Raw genomic sequence first — 17993 nt, 5'->3', positions numbered from 1 at the left:
TTTTATGTGTACAATTCAGTGTCATTAATTATGTTCATCATGTTGTGTAACCATCATTTCTATCTGTTTCCAAATTTTTCTATCACCCTCAACAGAAGCTCAGAGCTGCTCAAGCAATGACTCCTCTTTTCTCTCCCCCTCTCACCTCTGGTAAGCACTAATAGACCTTGGTCTATATACATTTGCCTATTGTAGACATTTTATATAAGTAGGAAGATTGTGAAGTAAATTTTGAACTGATAATTCATAAAGGGTGTTGGTGCCACAGTCTTTTAGGGGCCTTACAGAACTGGTGGCACAACGGTTAAAGCACTTGTCTGCTTACTGAAAGGACAGCAGTTTGAAACCACCCAGTGCGCCACAGGAGAAAAGACATGGTGATCTGCTCCTGTAAAGATTACAGCCTAGGAAACCCTATGGGGATGTTGCACTCTGTCCTTACTGGGTCGTTACCAGTTGGAATTGACTTGATGGCACACAACAACACAGAACTGCAGGGCTGGCCCAAACCTGGGTTGGTTGTCTAAGGTATATATACCAGTCTGTCTTTCACTTCTATTCTGCAACCCCAGGCTACATACAAAATTAGAAAAATTCACTCTGGCAAGCGAGAAGAGTAGACGAGAAAGGTTCTTAATTAATGGAATGATTTCCATGAAGTGCGCCTGGCTGACCCACTACAGACTGCTGTAATGACAGTGCTTCTGCTTTCTGAGAGTTTTACAGGTCATATCTCATTAACCTCTGAATGACTACTAAGCAGGAGACTGGACAGCTCAGGCTTTTGTTCTGCTCATTTTGCAGCTAAGGAAACAGGACCACTGAGCAGTGACGAGAACTGACCAAGCAAAGGCAGTGAAAGCCGGACAGTACCCAAATCCCTGAATCTGGAACTCAGCTACATCCTGGATTAAAATGATTACTTCAGGGATCCCAGCATGTATTAAAAAAAAAAAAAAAAAAAGAGGTATAGAAATACACAAACATGGTTAACAGTGATTGCTTCTGTGTGATTGGACTATGGGTTTTCTTTCTTCCTTATACTTTTCAGCACTTTATACAAAGTGTAACTTTTATAAAAATCATTTACTCACAGTACTATTTCGGCAAGGTTTTTTTGGAAAACCAGTCCAGTGCTTAAGTATACAAGCGACATGTGGATATTCCCATATTGCAGACTTGGTAGCTTATTATATCTGTGTGGCTTTATTGGGAAGATGCTTCTGGGTTAATAGGAGGTCACGAGACACGTCCACCTGCACTCCCTTACCTTGGGCATGACAAGGGATAGGGGGCCGTCTTCGTATTCCATACTCTGTCTTTTAGTGGCCGGCTCTTCCTCCTCCTGAGGCTCCCCCTCCTCACTGACACGCTTCTGAGCTGAAGGAACAGATGACAGCTCTGCTGCTGCTGCTGGGACTTCTGTGCTCCTGCTCTCCCTCTCTGAGCCTGACCCTGGGGGTGGGCCCTCCTGAAGGCTCCCATACAGCATGAATAGTGAAGTGGAGGGCACGTACACCAAGGGCTGACCGGCAAGCACAGCTGGTTTCAAGGTCTCCATGTCAGAGGTTGCAGGAGTGAGTGAGATACCTACTTGTCCATTCAGACCATTCTGTGTGGAGAATGCCTGCCCGTCTGTCTGAGGAACAGAAAATACTTGTTGGGCTAAAGGACTAGCAGAATATTCTGAGTCAACGGGAAGGACAGGGAAGGGAAGATTAGGGTCCAAGCTGCTTGATGAAGGCACCACTCTCTTACTGGCAAAGGCTTTGCTCCTGTAATATGAAGAAAAATAATGAGTACCACTGGTAGAAGTTATCACATTCTACCAGTCCTGAATCTTTGCTTTTCTAAAGAGAACCATAGCAAATCAGGAGTGAGATAATACTGCTCAGGCTAGTCTTAAAAGGAACTCTCCGAAGTCCATATTAGCTAATCCCAGATGCACACGGCCAGGTATAACCTGGATGGATTTTTACGGCTGGGTGGGAAGAGCTTTTGGGGGATCCCAGCTTAGAGCTAATACTGGCTAGTTATAAACTGTGGAGCACTAACTCCTCATTGGGCATTTAGACACTGTTATTATTAGTGGCCACCACTCATCTGTCAGTTTGTGGTACTGTGGTGGCTGTGTGTTGCTATGATGTTGGAAGCTACGCCACTGGTACAAGTACCAGCAGGGTCAGCCATGGTGGACAGGCTTCAGGGGAGATTTTAGACTAAGACAGACTAGGAAGAAAGGTCTACGAATCTGCTGCTGAAAACGTTATGGATCACCACAAAACGCTGTCTGACTCACTTGCTTTGGACATGTTATTGGGACGGGTCAGTTGCAGGAGGAGGATATCATATATGGTCAAATAAGAGGGCCAGCAAGGTAGACCCTTGGTGAGATGAACTGGCACAACAGCTATAATGATGGACTTGAAGATGTTGGGGACTGTGAGGATGACGTAGGACTGGGAAAAGTTTTGTTCTGTCATACAGAAGGTTGCCATGAGTTGGAGCCAACTCCATGGCATCTATTTCTCTGTTATTAGTGTAATATTCTTAATTTTATACTGGTGGTGTGATGGTTAAGAGCTTGGCTGCTATGGGAAAGGCCAGTGGTTCGAATATACCAGCCACTCTGTAGGAGAAAAATGTAGCGATCTGCTTCCGTGAAGACTACAGCCTTGGAAACCCTGTGAGCAGTTCTATTCTGTCCTGTAGGGTTGCTATGAGTTGGAATTGACTTGATGGCAATGGGTACAGGTATTACAATTATAGTTACTCTCATTTCTTCCCCATTTACTAGTGAGGAAAACCAAAGAACAGGACTTAGGCAACTTGCCTAAGACCATCCAGTTATAAAGTGGTGAATCTGGGCCTCCAGCCCAAGTCCATGTGAGGGCAAAGCCTATGTTCTTAGTCAGACGGCCTTGATTTGAATCCAGCTCTATCATTGACTTTCGCTAAATTATTTAACCTCCTGCCTTTTAGCTTCCTCTCTGTAAAATGAAGATAATAGCACCAAACTCAAAGGATTATTGTTATAACTAGATGAGTTAATACACATAAAACCCTTGGAACAGTGCCTGGTGTTTAGTAAGCAAAGTCAGACACGATAATGACAAAGTGATTCACGGGACTATCTTGCGTCATTTCTCAGTGCCATGTTACTAGTGAAGTGCCTTTTTCCCATGTATTTATCTTTTTGTTTTCTTTCCCTATAAGCTGTCACGCCTTAGGACACAGATTTTTCACTTTTTGTGACTCTGAGGCTACTTATGCATCTTGCTGGCACACAGGGAAAACTTACAAAAATCTTAATAAACAAATGACTGATGCATTATCAAGACTACTAAACTTCCTGTTTTGCTGAAAGGCAATTCCATTTAGTCAAAGTTAACACTGGAAACAGAAAACAATACACTCTGAGATTTACAGACTACTTACTGTGAATTTTCTTCTATTTGCTGTTTGTAGACAGCTGCCAGACTTCCAATTTCTAAGGAGTAGCCACCTGATCCTGAAAGGGAAAATGGAGGTTGAACAAATAGCAAGAGACTTATATACACCAATTATATACAGCAGAATTCATTATTCACAGCTCAGGGATTATAAGCCTATCTCAAATCCTGTTCTGCTTTTGATTCCAAGACAGAAATTTTAAGAAGCTACTCACTGTTCATGGTGAATTCAGTCTCATCAAGAATTAGTAAGCACACGTACACATAAAAGAAAAAGAAAGGAAGAAAAAGAAAGGAAGAAAAAGAAAAGAAATGTTGCTTTGTAAGTTGGATGAATTTCTGGTCAACCATGGTGGACCTACTGATCCGCAAGGCTGACCAGGATCAATTTTGGGCACGGGGCCATGTTCCTACACTGTAAACTCGGCATTTCTTCTGCCCCCAATAATTGTTTCACTTCAGATAAGTGAAAAGTAGACTCCTGGAAACAACAGATAGGACCTAGAAAGTCAGCTCATTTTAAAATGCCAGCACGTGGGTAGACTACAGTTATATTGTGACGGATAGATCCTATGGGTTCAGCAAGGGCAGATACCTTGTCCTTCTCTGTAAGGGCTGCTGGGTTCTGAGTTCACTTTCCTCTTGATCCTGTCAGAAGCCTGAACTGTGTTAAAGGAGCTATGTCGAGCCAGCCTCTGTTTTGCACAAACTTGAATGTGGCCATATGTTTCTCTTTTCAAGTCTGGTAAGACAGATGCAGAAACATCCACTAGTTCTTCACCTACATAAATGAGAGAATTGGTAGTGTTATTATATAGCTATAATTCAGTATAATATTAGCCTTTTTAAGAAATGGCTTTGAGCTTGTAATTGTTAGGGAGCCACTCCATAAATCAAAAACTAAGGAATTTTATGAGCCTTGTCTCAAACCCCAATTTCTTTAGATGCACTCTTTTTTTTTTTAAAGTTAGTGAATGACCATAGAGTGAGATTGACTCCATATAGATACATATTCTAAAATTATCTGCACTACAACAAAAGTAGAGCAAGATGTTCTTCAACCCAAATTAGAATGGACCTGACATTTTAGATGCTCTGTTTGGGCACAGAGGATCAAAGGAAAATCCAACCATGCTGACCCTACATGTGTATTTTGAGATTCACTTTCAAGATTCGTGGTGATCAGCCTCTTATGCCACAGCTCTAGGGCAAAGAATGTTAAGAATCTCTATATCTTTTATTACATTTTATTATTTCTCTCTCATACAGAGGAGGCTCAGTTACTAAGTTACCAAAGAAATAAGGTCAGCAGAAATCTCATGGTTGAAGTGCTGGAGAAGAGTGAGGATAACAGAAGATTGGGCCTTGGAGGCATATTTTATGCTTAAGGGAGTCTGTGAAGTCAAAACAGGACCCCACCTATAGAGTCAGGCAGCTGACCCTGGTGCCCAGACTGGTACTGCTGCCCGGTCCATTTGTGCTATTAAAAAAAATAAGCTCAAAGCATGCACATTTTAAATTTAAGGCTGATTTAATAAACTGAAAGGCCCACTTACACGTACATTTTCTAAAACACATACTTTCATGTTAACGTAACTTTCACATTAATGTAAAAAGCATAATTTTTAAATTTAAAAATTAAAAAGGCAATCACTTTTAATTTTCTTTTTCTTATAGCAAAAGCCTAATAAATGTTACTTATAGAAAACCAGAAATTACAGATTTAAAAAAAAATGGGTCTAGATAGTAAAAGGGATCATATTTACCCTCCTTCCTGAAACAAACAGAAAAGTTGACAAAATATATAAAGCAACAGCTCTCAAGACACTGGACATCAAGCAGTGAAGGACAGTGATGCCTGAGACAGGAATCAAGTGAAGTGAGCTCTATGATTGTCCCAGCTTACTGCCTGGAGAATGTTTCCAGGTTGGGATGTGTGTGTGTGGACCTAGGCAAAGCCCAGAGGTCTCCCTAAGTTGAGGAGATAGAGCTAGAGTTGACAGGAGAGTACTGGAGAGGAGAGAGCCGTGCAAAGAGCATGCTGTAGATCTGCATAGGGTCCCCTTGAGTACTCAGTGGAGTACTGACATATGTGAGGAAACTAACAGACCAGGTGAAGACTCACTCAGAGGGATTAGAGGAAACAGTCTTCTCAGCTCATACAAGGCTAGGAACAGTGCCTGTTCCCAACAGCCAGAGTGGATAAACCTCGTAATTGAGGGGGCATTCGTTACAGTACTAAAAAGGGTGTTGTTGCCTCAGTAGTGGGGAAGATGCGCCCTACACTAAATGCCACTAGGGCCTGCCTCCCAAAGCTTAAAAGCAAAACCCGAAAGGATCAATGTTTCCAAGTAACTTCACTGCTTCCTAGAACAAAGCTCAACAACATCTTTAGGGATACAGAAATATCCAGGCGCTAATGATGTATAACTCTCAACATCTAAGAGACAATTAAAAATTACTAGGTACACAAAGAAGAAGAAAAATACAACCCACAATGAGGATAAAAATCAATTGAAACTGACCCAGAAATGACAGAATTAGTAGACAAGAACATTAAATGAGTTGTTATAATTGTATTCCATATGTTCAAGAAACTAGAGGAATGAATGAACATATAATGTAGAGACATGGAAAACATAAAGGCCCAAATTGAACTTGTACAGATAAAAGCTACAACATCTAAGATGAAAACTGCTAATGGCAGACAGTAATACTAAATACTAATAATAGTAAGTATCAAGCGCAGAGGAATAGTGAACTTGAAGATATAGCAATAGCAACTATCCAAAATGAATCGGAGAGAAAAAAGACCAAAAGAAATGAACAAAGCATTAGTGAAATGTGGGACAACTTAAAGCAGCCAAATATACACGTCATTGGAGCTCCTGAGTACAGGAGAGAGGAGAAAACAGAAAAAAAAAAAAAAAGTAATGGCCAAAAATTAACCACATTTGATGAAAAAAGTTAAACCCACAGATCCAAGAAGCTCAGCAAACCCAAGTACAAGAAACATGAGCTACATCAATGCCATCACAATCAAAATGCTTAAAACCAGCCATAACAAGAAAATCTTAAAAGCAACCAGAGAATAAAAAAGCAAAAAACAGAATAGGATTACAGTAGATTTCCTATATGAAAAAATGCAAGTTAGAAGACAGTGGAACAACTCCTTTAAAGTACTGAAAAATGAAAACCAAAAAAAAAACACTCTGCCGATCTAGAATCCTTTGTCCAGTGAAAATATCTTTCAAAAATAAAGTCAAAATAAAGATGCTTTCAGATATACAAAACTGAAAGAATTCATTGTTGGCAGACCTACGCTAGCGGAAATGTTAAAGAAAGCTCAACATGCAGAAGAAAATGATACCGGATGGAAACCTGGGCCCTGCAAAAAGGAATGCGCACTGGAAATGGTAACTCCATGGTGGTTTAGAGTAGGGGCACACACCTTAGAATTTCTATTTAATTTTTTTTTTTATAAACAAATTAAGAGGTTAAACTTTAGTGTGCATAAGAATATCAGAAACTTGTTAAAAATTCAGATTTCTGTCTTCTTTTCCCTAAGAGACTCTGGTTCAGTTGCCCTACGATGGGATCTGGAACCAAGTATTCCAGACATTATGATGCAGGTGGTCCACTTTGAGATACACCGGCCTGGCTCCAAGTCCTCTTGCCTCGACAGTGCACAGAGTTCTCCCAGTTGCTGTCCCACTGGTCGTGCAAGTACATGAACTCCTCAGCCTTATAACACCAGCTCACCTCCCCAGCGATCTTATTTTCTTCAGTGGTACCATCACCTAAGTCTTTGTTCTCTTCTGCCTATTACATCTAGTCCAAATTTCTTGGCTTAGGTTTTTAGGCTTTCCAAATGTGGTCCTAACAAACCAAATCTGATATGTCAGTATTTTCTATCCTATCTGTTCCACTTTAATCAGGGTGGCTGGTCTCCGCAACAAACCAAACTTGTTCTTACTTATGTCGTTCCTTCAATTAGAAGGCTCTCCATCCCTCCAAAACCCAAAGCCCATCAGAACTCAACTTGTATTCTCGCTGAATTCCGACAGAGTGTACTACCCTGGTCTAGCTCTTAATTGCTCTATAATTTTCAAATGTGTGCTAATTTTCCACCTTCGATAGAATATCATCAACTAATATGAGGAAGGCACTGAGCCGGGTAATCAAAGATGGATAAGGTCTCCAGGCTCAAATACGTAGACGAGGGCAGTGCCATAACATCAACATCACCAAGTACAATACTGAATTGCAGTAGCTCAGATGAGTCATTCTTTGGGTAATCAGGGAAAACTTCATGGAGGAATAGACATTTGAGCCAGGTCTTGAAGGTTGAGTATTTTTCTGTGGAGAAGAAGCCAAGGAGAAGACAGGCTTGACAGGTGAAAAGAATATGAGAAAGCAAAGGAAACGGCAAAGTTGTATATTTCATGTAGGCAGGGACAGTGTCATACATGTTTTTAAATCTCTCATAGCATTTAGCATAATAATTGGTGCACAGTCCATACTCAGTAAGTACTTGCTGGGTGGAATTATTTATACTTAAATTCTAAGTGGTTTCATCCAATCCGAAGTGAATAATGTGTGACAAGAGAGACAGAAAGCTATGTATTTTATAATCTTGGGATAAGTGGCACACATTTATACCACTAGCACCAAAATTGTAAGGGTAATTTAAAATTACTTTAATTGCTTTTTTCCTAGGCAGCCCAGCTACATACAAAGTAGCTGGTGTGGTAGGATCTAGTTCCTGATTGCTCAGATATTAGCTCTGCAATAAGTAGACGATAATACCCTCTTATTCCAGTTTAGTTAAATTATGACATTTGTAACCTTTTAAATAAATTACAAAAAAGGTATTACTTCCACATTATATTCAGATGTAATTTTACACATATTAGTTTTGTGATAGTAATTGATATAATTTCTACATTATCTGCATGTTTTATTCTGCTAATGTAGAAACAACCAGAGTTTCAAAAGAAGTGTCACTTTTAATCTTCAGTTCCAAACTTCCTGCAAAAAGCTTTGGAGCAAAATACAAACTTCTAAAGAACTACAATTTAATAATTGCAGAAACTCCCAAGGGAGAAGCTCTCAGTATCTCTCCTGCCTCCTGGACCCACTCTGTGTGAGTTGACCAGCATATGCAGTTTGTAGGTTAATGCTTATTGTTCCAAGAGTGAAGTCAGTAGTCTAACTTTGCATTTGGCTTGGATTACAGGAAATGTGGAGAAACCCTGGTAGAGCAGTGGTTAAGTGATCAGCTGCTAACTGAAAGGTCAGCAGTTCGAACCCACCAGCTGTTCTACAGGAGAAAGATGTAGCAGTCTGCTTCTGTAAAGATATACAGCCTTGGACACCCTCTGGGGCAGTTCTACTCTGCCCTACAGGGTTGCTATGTGTCGGAATTGGTTTGTTTTTTTGTTTGGTGTTGAGAAATGAAGGGGCAGCGGTGGTTCAGTGGTAGATTTCTTGCCCTTCATGCAGGAGACCCAGATTTGATTCCCAGTCAGTGTACCTCATGAGCAGCTACCACCTGCCAGTAAAGGCTTGCATGTTGCTGTTATGCTGAACAGGTTTCAGCGGAGTTTCCAGATGAAGACTAAAAAGAAAGACCTGGTAATCTACTTCCAAAAAATCAGCCAGTGAAAACCCTATGGATTATAATGGTCTGATCCCATTGTGTATGGGGTCACCGTGAGCTGGGGGCTGATGACAACTAACAAAAACACGGGAAATGAAGGAAAAAAAAAAAAAAATCAATGTCACAGTGCACTATATGTATAACCTGAAAAAGGAATTTGGAATCCTAAATAAACAGGTCTCAAGCACGCTGCCTTACCATTGGTGCTGAAGTCCACAGGCCCGATCCATTTGAAGGCTGGTTTACGGCCTCGTTCTTCTGTTACATGCACTTTCTTTATCAGAGCCAAGCTGGTCAGAACATTGGCTATGTCATAGAGGCGTCGTACCTTTGCTTGAAGATATAAAGCACAATTATGGTTATACCGTTCCTGGCACCAGTATATTTGAGTTTATGTGATAGGTAACTCTTCTAGGCCACCATATAAATGTCAAGCAGAAAGCAATGAGGTGAGATGAAGAGACCAATGGCTTAGTCGTTAAATTGCACAGGATTTATGTACCTGATTTATTTGAAGACAGATATTAAGGGAAGGTCAGTGTGTCCTTCCATTTCCACAACTTCACACCTCTCATAAGAGGTACCTGCTGACATGCAGGGCGCAATGGAATTGCAAAAACACTAAGCAAAGGAAATGGGCTGTAATTAAAGTCTTAGTAAATGTAATTCTGATATGTGGCATGTCAGAAGCTGGCTGAGTTTTTCCCAGCAGGAAGTCATGGCATTAGCCGCCTGTGAAAATGACAGGGATTCCCCCAGAGCTTCCTGAAGAGGCTGCGCTGCTGGTCACGAAGGATGGCTAGGACTCAAGGTCGCCAGGTGTAACTGCAAGACAGGCAGCTCCACACCTGAAATCCTGGATTCTAGCAAGTCAGCCACAGTGTGGCGGGGGGGGGGGAGTGGAGGGGGAGGGGGAGGTGATGGAAACAGAGGTGGGGAGCATTCCTGAGTCTTCAGAGGCTTTGGGAAAGATGCTTGAAAATGCATATACTCAAGGGGCTAGCACACAGAAAGGGAGGACTATGACCATAAAATATTTCCTAGTGAAGAAATCAATTTACAGGAAGGAAACCTCCTTGATTTCAGGGCTAAGATCAAGCAAAGAGGCTTTGATTATCGTTCAGAAACACTGAGCAGTCACCCTAGATGCAGCATTCTTCCCAGTCCTGATAGGGCCAAATTTTTTCTAGCCATTTCCCCCACAGGGTGGCTGGACTTTCAGCGGGAAAAAGAAAAAGCTAGAGAATGTTGAGCTCATGGCTTCCCAGGGCTTGAAAGGGCTACCAGAAATGGGAGGCATTTGGCTTAGTATCTGTGCTCTGACAGAAAAGCGGGTGCATTAAGTGTGGTACTCGGAAAGTCTCTCCGTTGTCTAGGAGCTATGTCCCGCCTCCCTACCATACCCTGTTCTTACCTGTAGACTACTTTCATCTCCACCCTTCAGAAGAGTATGCAAGGGGTGGAGAAAAAAGGGAAAAGAAAACTCAGACACTCCTTCTTGGATACAGTGATACTAATGGGAAATGCAAAGTAGGTCATATCCTTCCTGATTAGTGTTTGTGGGGAAGGCGTTTTTCTCACCATCGACCATAACTGCTCAGGGAGAAGCATTTGACAAACTTTAATGGGAATTTAGCATGTGATTAACTTAGCTTTCCCACACCACTCACCACCTGTCATTTTGTCATACTATGGTGGCTTGTGTGTTGCTAGTTGCTAGGATCTGGAAGCTAGGCCACCAATATTTCAAATATCAGCAGGGTTACCCAGAGTGAACAGGTTTCAGTGGAGCTTCCAGGCTAAGACAGACTAAAGAAAGGCCTGGTGATTTATTTCCAAAAATCACCCAATGAAAACCTTATGAATCACAACAGAACACTGTCTGACTTTGGAGACATCACTGGGGAGGATTAATCGCTAGACGAAGACGTCATGTTTGGTGAAGAAGAGGGTCACAGGACCCGTGGTAAGATGGACTGACACAGTAGCCACAACAATGCAACAAGGGACTCACACATGCTGGTGATCGTGAGGATGATGCAAGACCGGGCAACATTTTATTCTGTTGTACATAGTCGCCATAAGTCAGAGTCGACTTGATGGCAACTAACAACAGCACAACACCAACAAGCTTTATGAATGCAGGAAGAAGTGCATTTCACAAAAAAGGGAAAAAAAATCTCAAGCAGAAAATATCTACACATGAAATCCCACCCTTTCGGTGCTGATAAAGGGACAGAGGTGGATTCTTACTTTTAAATTTACTATGATCCGGAGTATCTTGGCTTTCTTCTATCAGTATTTTGGCAGCCACATCAAGAGTAACAATCTTGGTTTTGGATACGAGGAACAGCATGACAAACTTCTGGCTCATAATCCTCAAAGATTTGTCTTTTCTACTATTTGCAGATGCTACAAAGGGAATAAAGGAAAGCATCAAAACATACAATTTACCACCATGAACAATATACTTAGAATTAGCTTGAAATATTTAGTTTTGAAACCAGCAGATGGAAAGACCATCCTTGTTATAGGCAGGAGCCTATTTGGACACATCACAAAAAGTTGGCCCATAAAGAAATAAGACTCATTTTCTCGTGGCTCATAAAACTACTCTGCAGTAGGCAGAAGAAACTCTGAAGTGCATATTTTAAATTTCTGTAAAAAAAAAAATATATATATATATATTTTTTTTTGTTAATGCTTTATACTCATACTTCATATAATAGAATCCATGATGCAGTCTTCTTGAAGTGACTTTTTGAAAAGATGAATGCAGAAGAATGAAAGGATAGGGCAGGGACCAGGAATTGCTTTCAGAATGTCAACTCTTCCCTCAAAGGCAAGGACTCCATTTTTACTTCACTGTCTCTAGGATATTCCCTACATACTACGTGTCCACCTCCTCCAATTCTCTTCCAAAGTAGGTGAATAGGTAAATTATAAGTAAAAAAGGAGATACTGATTAGATGGGGATAGCAGGCAAACCATCCCTGACAGATGGCTGCCTCCTTTGGTTATTAGGATAAGTATTGGCTCTTGGCGTGGAACGAAAAGGCATGAGGCAGTGGATCTAATGAAAACCAGGCCCACCATTCTTTCCTTTTCCAGTATTTGCAAGTGAAAGGTGAGTGACACTTGCACTGTATCATCTTAGCAACAGCGAGGAAGGTTAACAATGATACAATCAATAGACGAAACAAGAGCAGGAAGCCCTGATAAACATGAGCTGATGGAGAGGAGGGGCAACGCAGATACAAGCCCCCAGAATTTCTGCATCAAATGAAAGCAGGGATTGTCTCTCTATATCAACATTTTTTTGGTAAAATGTTTTAAGTAATGTACTCCAAAATATAATTTTTTTTAAATGGCATTTTTTGAAAGATTACTTTCAAGGTATTTTTTACTCGGAGGCTCACAAAAAGAAAACAGCATGTGGCTGTCAATCTAAAACAGGAGTACTGTTAGTGATCTATGGTCCAAAAACACCAAATATCAAGTGAACTGCCACTAGACAGGCTTTAAGTGAGGTTGACTGGGCAGCCCAGTTGGGGAGCCATCTGTCTCCCTTTCTCCAGGAGAGTGAATAAGAGGGCACCTCCCTCCAGGGTTGTCAATCTGGCAATTCCCATCTTAGCAGTGATCTCTTCAGATAAGACCGACTCTCTGCCATTACTCATGTGGTTATAATGGACTCACAAGAGGGATAGTCAGGTTCAGAGAAATCCAATAACTGTTGGTCTTGGGCATCTGGATAGCCATCTTTTTTCCGTTCTCCAAATTTATAATCCATCAGGTCTAGCTCCTTCTGTTGGAGGTATGCCATCTGCTCTTCATATTTTTGCTCCTCTCCTAGTCTCTGGAGGTTCTTCAGGGTTTTTGGCAGGCTGTGCCGTCCATGCCAGCCGTACTGATTTTTGGCCACCCGGCTGACCAGCTGCAGTGACTCCAGGACATTTACAATGTCATAGATGCGTCTCCTTTCAACGCCTGTTTGAAAAACACAAGCCAATAGACATCATGCAGATGAACATTTTTGAGTACACATTTCTTCAGAGCCTGGAAACTACTTTATATGACATCCAGTGCAATGCCCAGCGAGTGTGGATATTCAGCTAATTTGACCTGTAAGGATGCAAGCAACAAAAATTATTTTTTCTTCTTCTTGGGATCCAAAACTCAGTAAGATATAGGATAAAACATCCATCTAAAAAATGGATGATAGTTCCACCTATGTTTCATAAACAGCATAGCAATGTTTCTTTAGACTTGTTAGGCAAACCACATAAACATTTCAGTAAATCAAAGTCGATGGCACTGACCAATACATGTAATAGTGCTCCTAACGGATGCTTCATGAATGCTGGGTAGTTGACTTTGATTTGTATTCCTTGTTATGCAGACTCTACAATAAACTGTGTCCAATAAACTAATACCTCATTATTGGACGATATCATTTCTTGGAGTTTGAGGGATGTGAAAAAAACTACCTTGTTAACTCTGAGTGGTCCAGTAAGGAAAAGAGGATGGTAAATATTTTGTTTCCTATTTTGAGCTAGAAACTCAGGAATCAAGAGCATGGGCACCCTTCTCAGGTTGCTGGAGGAAGCCATAAGCAGGGCTGGAGCTACACAGGGGTCTCCTTCACTCATCGTGGCTACTGACAACTCTCTCTGTGCTCCTGTTCACCATATCCTGCCAGACAGCCTGAAGCGAAGCACAGACTCATACAGGCTGACTATGAAGTTCATCAAGTTCTTACCCATTTTCCCAACACCCTTATACAGCTAGAATTATGAGCTAACATCAAGTTTACCAACAATACAGTGGTTAAATGTGGGGACCATCAGTGGGGTGGGCCTGGGCAGGTTATTTTCCCATTCCTGTGCCTTCATATTTTTCTCATAAAAGGATGAGGACTAAACATGATAATAGATGTAAAGGGTGCCCAATGGCTGTTAATTTTATCTACACCTATTGTACTAGCACTGGGTATACTATTGTACATTACATTGTAAATATTTTTGCTTGGCATTGGAGATACCTGCAATCCCTTCTAGCTTAAGAAGGCACAGAAGAAACAGATTTTTAAAATCTCACATCTGTGGCTCATCTTGTTGCACAATAGGCCCTTAGGCTTTGGTGTCCACAGGCCTCCTCTGCTCTCATCTAAATATCCATAACAAAAGCCTCCAGGCATCTCTCAGAAAATCAGCCCAGCTACAAAAATGCTCTTCTTTTGGCTCACTTGCCAGGAGCTGTAACATAATCAGGGCAGACTCAATGAATGTAGCTTTTGGACCTTCAAAGATTTAACATGAGAAATGGACCAAATGACAATGAAAACTTTGGAGCTGAGAGAAAGTCCTATCACATGCATGAAAAGGTATTCACAGTCAATTGGGACACTTCGCCTCATGACCTTGAGGGCTCTTCACCCTCGGAAGTGCAGACTCTGGTGCCAGATGCCTCCTGGAAGGTGCTGGCAGGAGCAGTCAGCAGCCCTTGTCCAGAACTGCTTACTTCTTGTCTGTCTTCAAATATTAACCTATCTTGTTTAGAGTGTAACAGTCTATAAACCTTCCCATTAGAAATATCATGTGAATGCAACCGAGACACCCCAGGGCCAGCCACATGTCTACCTATTTTCTTATTATGTATTTGATAGAGCTAGGAGCTGTTAAGTCTCCATCTAGTGGCTAAACATCCCAAGAAGGAAATTAAAGATTCTCTGACCACTTGGAGAGTAAGGTGCTGCTTAATATGCCGAATGACTGTTTAGAAGGTAGGTTGGCAAAGGCAAATGTGGCAGCCGCTTGCCTGCTTAGTCATTTGCCTTTTCCCTCCGGACTGATTTTAACTGTCTATTGGCTGGTGCACTAGAAAGTCCCATTTCACAGGTCTCAAGACCTCTAAGTTCCTCTGGGGACTTCCTATCAGGAAGGTTTTCTCTAGCATTCAGCCATCTTTTTCTTTTGTACCAAGGCAATCCTATTAATCCTAGTCATGGCATTAGTTACGCCACCAAGGATTTACCAGTTGTTACCATGCTTCCCATAGTCTCTGGTGGAGCTTATCAAGAAGCTCTCTCAGCCCAATAAAACAGTTTCCTAGGCTGTTATTTTCCATTTGCCAAAGTCATACTGTTCTTTAACTTCTCCCCTATAACGTCAATTTCAAACTTCCATGGCATCAGAATCCAGGAAACAATGCAGTCCCAATGCTCTGCACATCCTTGGTTAAAATATGATCTTACACCTTGTAACCTGAGATGTAGCAGTGAATTTAGGTTTAACTCCAAGAGGGATACCTCTGAAACAGCTTCCAGGAAGAGACCCTGCCATGAGATGGCACGTGTGTTTGGCAGGTCTGGGTGATTAAGAGGCAACGGGAAGCTGCTGTAAAAACTTTTGGAGTTATGCTCCTGGCAGCCGTGACATGGGGATTGGCAGTATCCTCTGCAACCCATAGTAGTGTTCCACTTTTCTGTCCTCCCTGGACCTGTAACATAGCCTTCCAACCGTCATTGTTTGCCTTCTGCATTGACCTCAGTGTAAGGCCTGTTGATGGAAGTTGCGTATGTGGAGGAAGTTGGCTTCATGAACCCCAATGAGAAGACAGAATCCCATTGAGAAGGCACTGGATGATCTATCGTTTTACCCTCATCCATTGTAAAGGAGCCTTGGAAGCACAATGGTTATGTGCTTGGCTACTAACCGAAAGGTCGGCAGTTTGAACCCACCAGCTGCTCTGCAGGAGAAAAGACCTGGCGATCTGCTCTGGTAAAGTTTTACAGCCTAAGAAAGCCTATGGGGCAGTTTTACTCCATCCTACAGGGTCACTGTGAGTTGGAATCGACTTGACAGCACACAATGACAACAATATTCACTGTAAGACCAGTTTCAGGACCCTGTTCTTTAACTGGCTCACATCCCCCACTTGTTTCATTGGCCCTGGGCTTAGAATACTGTATTTTACTTCTGGATTCCAAAATCGCTCCCCAAATCCAGCACCCTAGTTTCCCTTCCTGGCTATAGAGGTTAACAGGGTAGCTTTGGAAGGGCAAGGGTGGGATTTATCTCATATGAGTTGAGTAGAAACTGTTCCACAGAATAAGAATTCCTCATGCGAGGCAATGAGTTAAGCACTTTACTGATATTCTCTCCAACTCTTGCTATGTCTCTGCAAGGCTGGTGCTACAGTCCATATCTCATAGATGAGAAAAGGCTAACTTTTTCAAGCTCTCACAGCCCATAAACTAGGGAGCTGAGCTTCAAACCCAGCCCAAAGCTCAGCCCACAATCTTCTCATCACAACCCACTGCCTCCTCATCTCAGCTTCTGAAAACTAAAATCTTTTTAGCCATCAGCTTGAATAATTCAGATTGACAATTATCTACTGCTGTATACTCTCTGGGCAATGGGAAGAAACAGAAATAACACATAAATGAAAAATATAATCTAGCACAAAACCTATTTAGCTGACTTCTTCAGGGACTTTTTACTTCTAGGGGCCCTGGTGGCACAGTGGTTAAGTACTTGGCTGCTAACCAAAAGGTCCGTGGTTCAAATTCACCAGCCACTCCGTGAGAGAAAGATGTGGGAGTCTGCTTCCGTAAAGATTTACATCCTTGGAAACCCTATGGGGCAGTTCTACTCTGTCCTATAGGGTCTCTATAAGACAGAATTGACTTGATGACAACAAGTTTTGGTTTGGTTTTTCTTTTTGGTTCTGTATGTAAAACCCCTTATTTTTTAGTACACACCCAAAGTCACCTTTAAACCATTGTGATTTCAGCTTATTGTCAACAGTGTGTTCATCCTGAAACCAAATGCAATCCATGCCCACTAGGGGTCTCTATTCTGAAGCAGCTGTATACATATTTATAGCCACACACTGTCCCACATTATACATATGCATGCCATGTGAGCACATGTACCCCTCTTTGTTATAAGGTTTAACTATCTCAGTTACCTCTAGATGTGTTTTTTCCCTACTTTGGCAGGCTTGCTGCCAATGTTATGATACAAGGCTTCATACGTAATACTCTTGCTCTCAAATCTTGCTTTATAAATAAAACCAGCTCTGAACTCCTAGAAGATTATTACAAATAAATAGGATATTTCTAAATCATTTTTTAGTATGTCTGAGGTAAGATAAAATTAAAACGAGAATATGAATTTATAATGTGTCTGTTTTGGGTCTGTTATAAAAGTATTTTTAAGATAAAAAAATCCAAAAAAAAATTTTTTTTCTTAACACTTTGGCCTAGAAGGGTACCTGGAATTCCACACACAATGAAGAGAAATCTGTTGCAGAGGAAGCTCTACCTGCTCCTCTGTCTTCACCCTTTTGGAGGGCCCACTCTTTGCCTAAAAAAAAGGTGCTACGACCTAAGGCCTTCAGCCTCCCCAAGGAAATCAGTTTCCCACTGTAACTGGAGACAGGGCTCCAGGTAAGCTGATCATACATACCAAGACTGACAGCAACTTCATCTAGGGAGATAGTAGTTTTCTCAGTTGACAAGGGATAACTTGGGTAGCGAGCTAGAAACTTCTGGCACAGGAGTCCTAAACTTTTCTGTTTTCTGCTTGGCCTTTGCTTTTCAAATTCGTCCACAGCACTGTCCCCAACATCATCAAGCTACAGAGGGCAGATAGAAGGAAGAAGGGAGATGTAACAGTTAATATCCTAAGAGAGAAATTTTAATGGCGAGTACTGGCCTGTTGAGGGGGACATCCAATCTATACTATCTTTGATTCTGGTTCAAATAACATTTTCTAATCTAATTTTCATAACGTTTTACGTATTTTCCTCTCCAGATTAAATGTTTTTTCCTTTGCAATTTGAGGCTGAGCCTATTGATTAAAGGCTTAGAA

The 17993-nt window shown here is 41.4% G+C and overlaps 1 protein-coding gene across 1 annotated transcript in view; it reads right to left on the bottom strand.

Annotated features, from left to right (window-relative positions):
* The window catches only part of E2F7 (E2F transcription factor 7), a 43081-nt gene that overhangs the window by 11989 nt on the left and 13099 nt on the right, over window positions 1-17993 (bottom strand). Inside the window, exons 4-10 of the mRNA XM_064283789.1 lie at window positions 17589-17757; window positions 12814-13104; window positions 11368-11526; window positions 9313-9447; window positions 4048-4233; window positions 3439-3511; window positions 1271-1775 (exon numbers count right to left, since the gene is read on the bottom strand). Of these exons, the coding sequence (XP_064139859.1) occupies window positions 1271-1775; window positions 3439-3511; window positions 4048-4233; window positions 9313-9447; window positions 11368-11526; window positions 12814-13104; window positions 17589-17757 (1518 nt within the window). The remainder of the gene's footprint in view (window positions 1-1270; window positions 1776-3438; window positions 3512-4047; window positions 4234-9312; window positions 9448-11367; window positions 11527-12813; window positions 13105-17588; window positions 17758-17993) is intronic.

This window comes from Loxodonta africana, chromosome 4, assembly GCF_030014295.1.
Source record: "Loxodonta africana isolate mLoxAfr1 chromosome 4, mLoxAfr1.hap2, whole genome shotgun sequence".
Taxonomy (NCBI): domain Eukaryota; kingdom Metazoa; phylum Chordata; class Mammalia; order Proboscidea; family Elephantidae; genus Loxodonta; species Loxodonta africana.
Note: the sequence above shows the minus strand (reverse complement) of the source record. Positions and strands in the feature narration are given on the sequence as shown.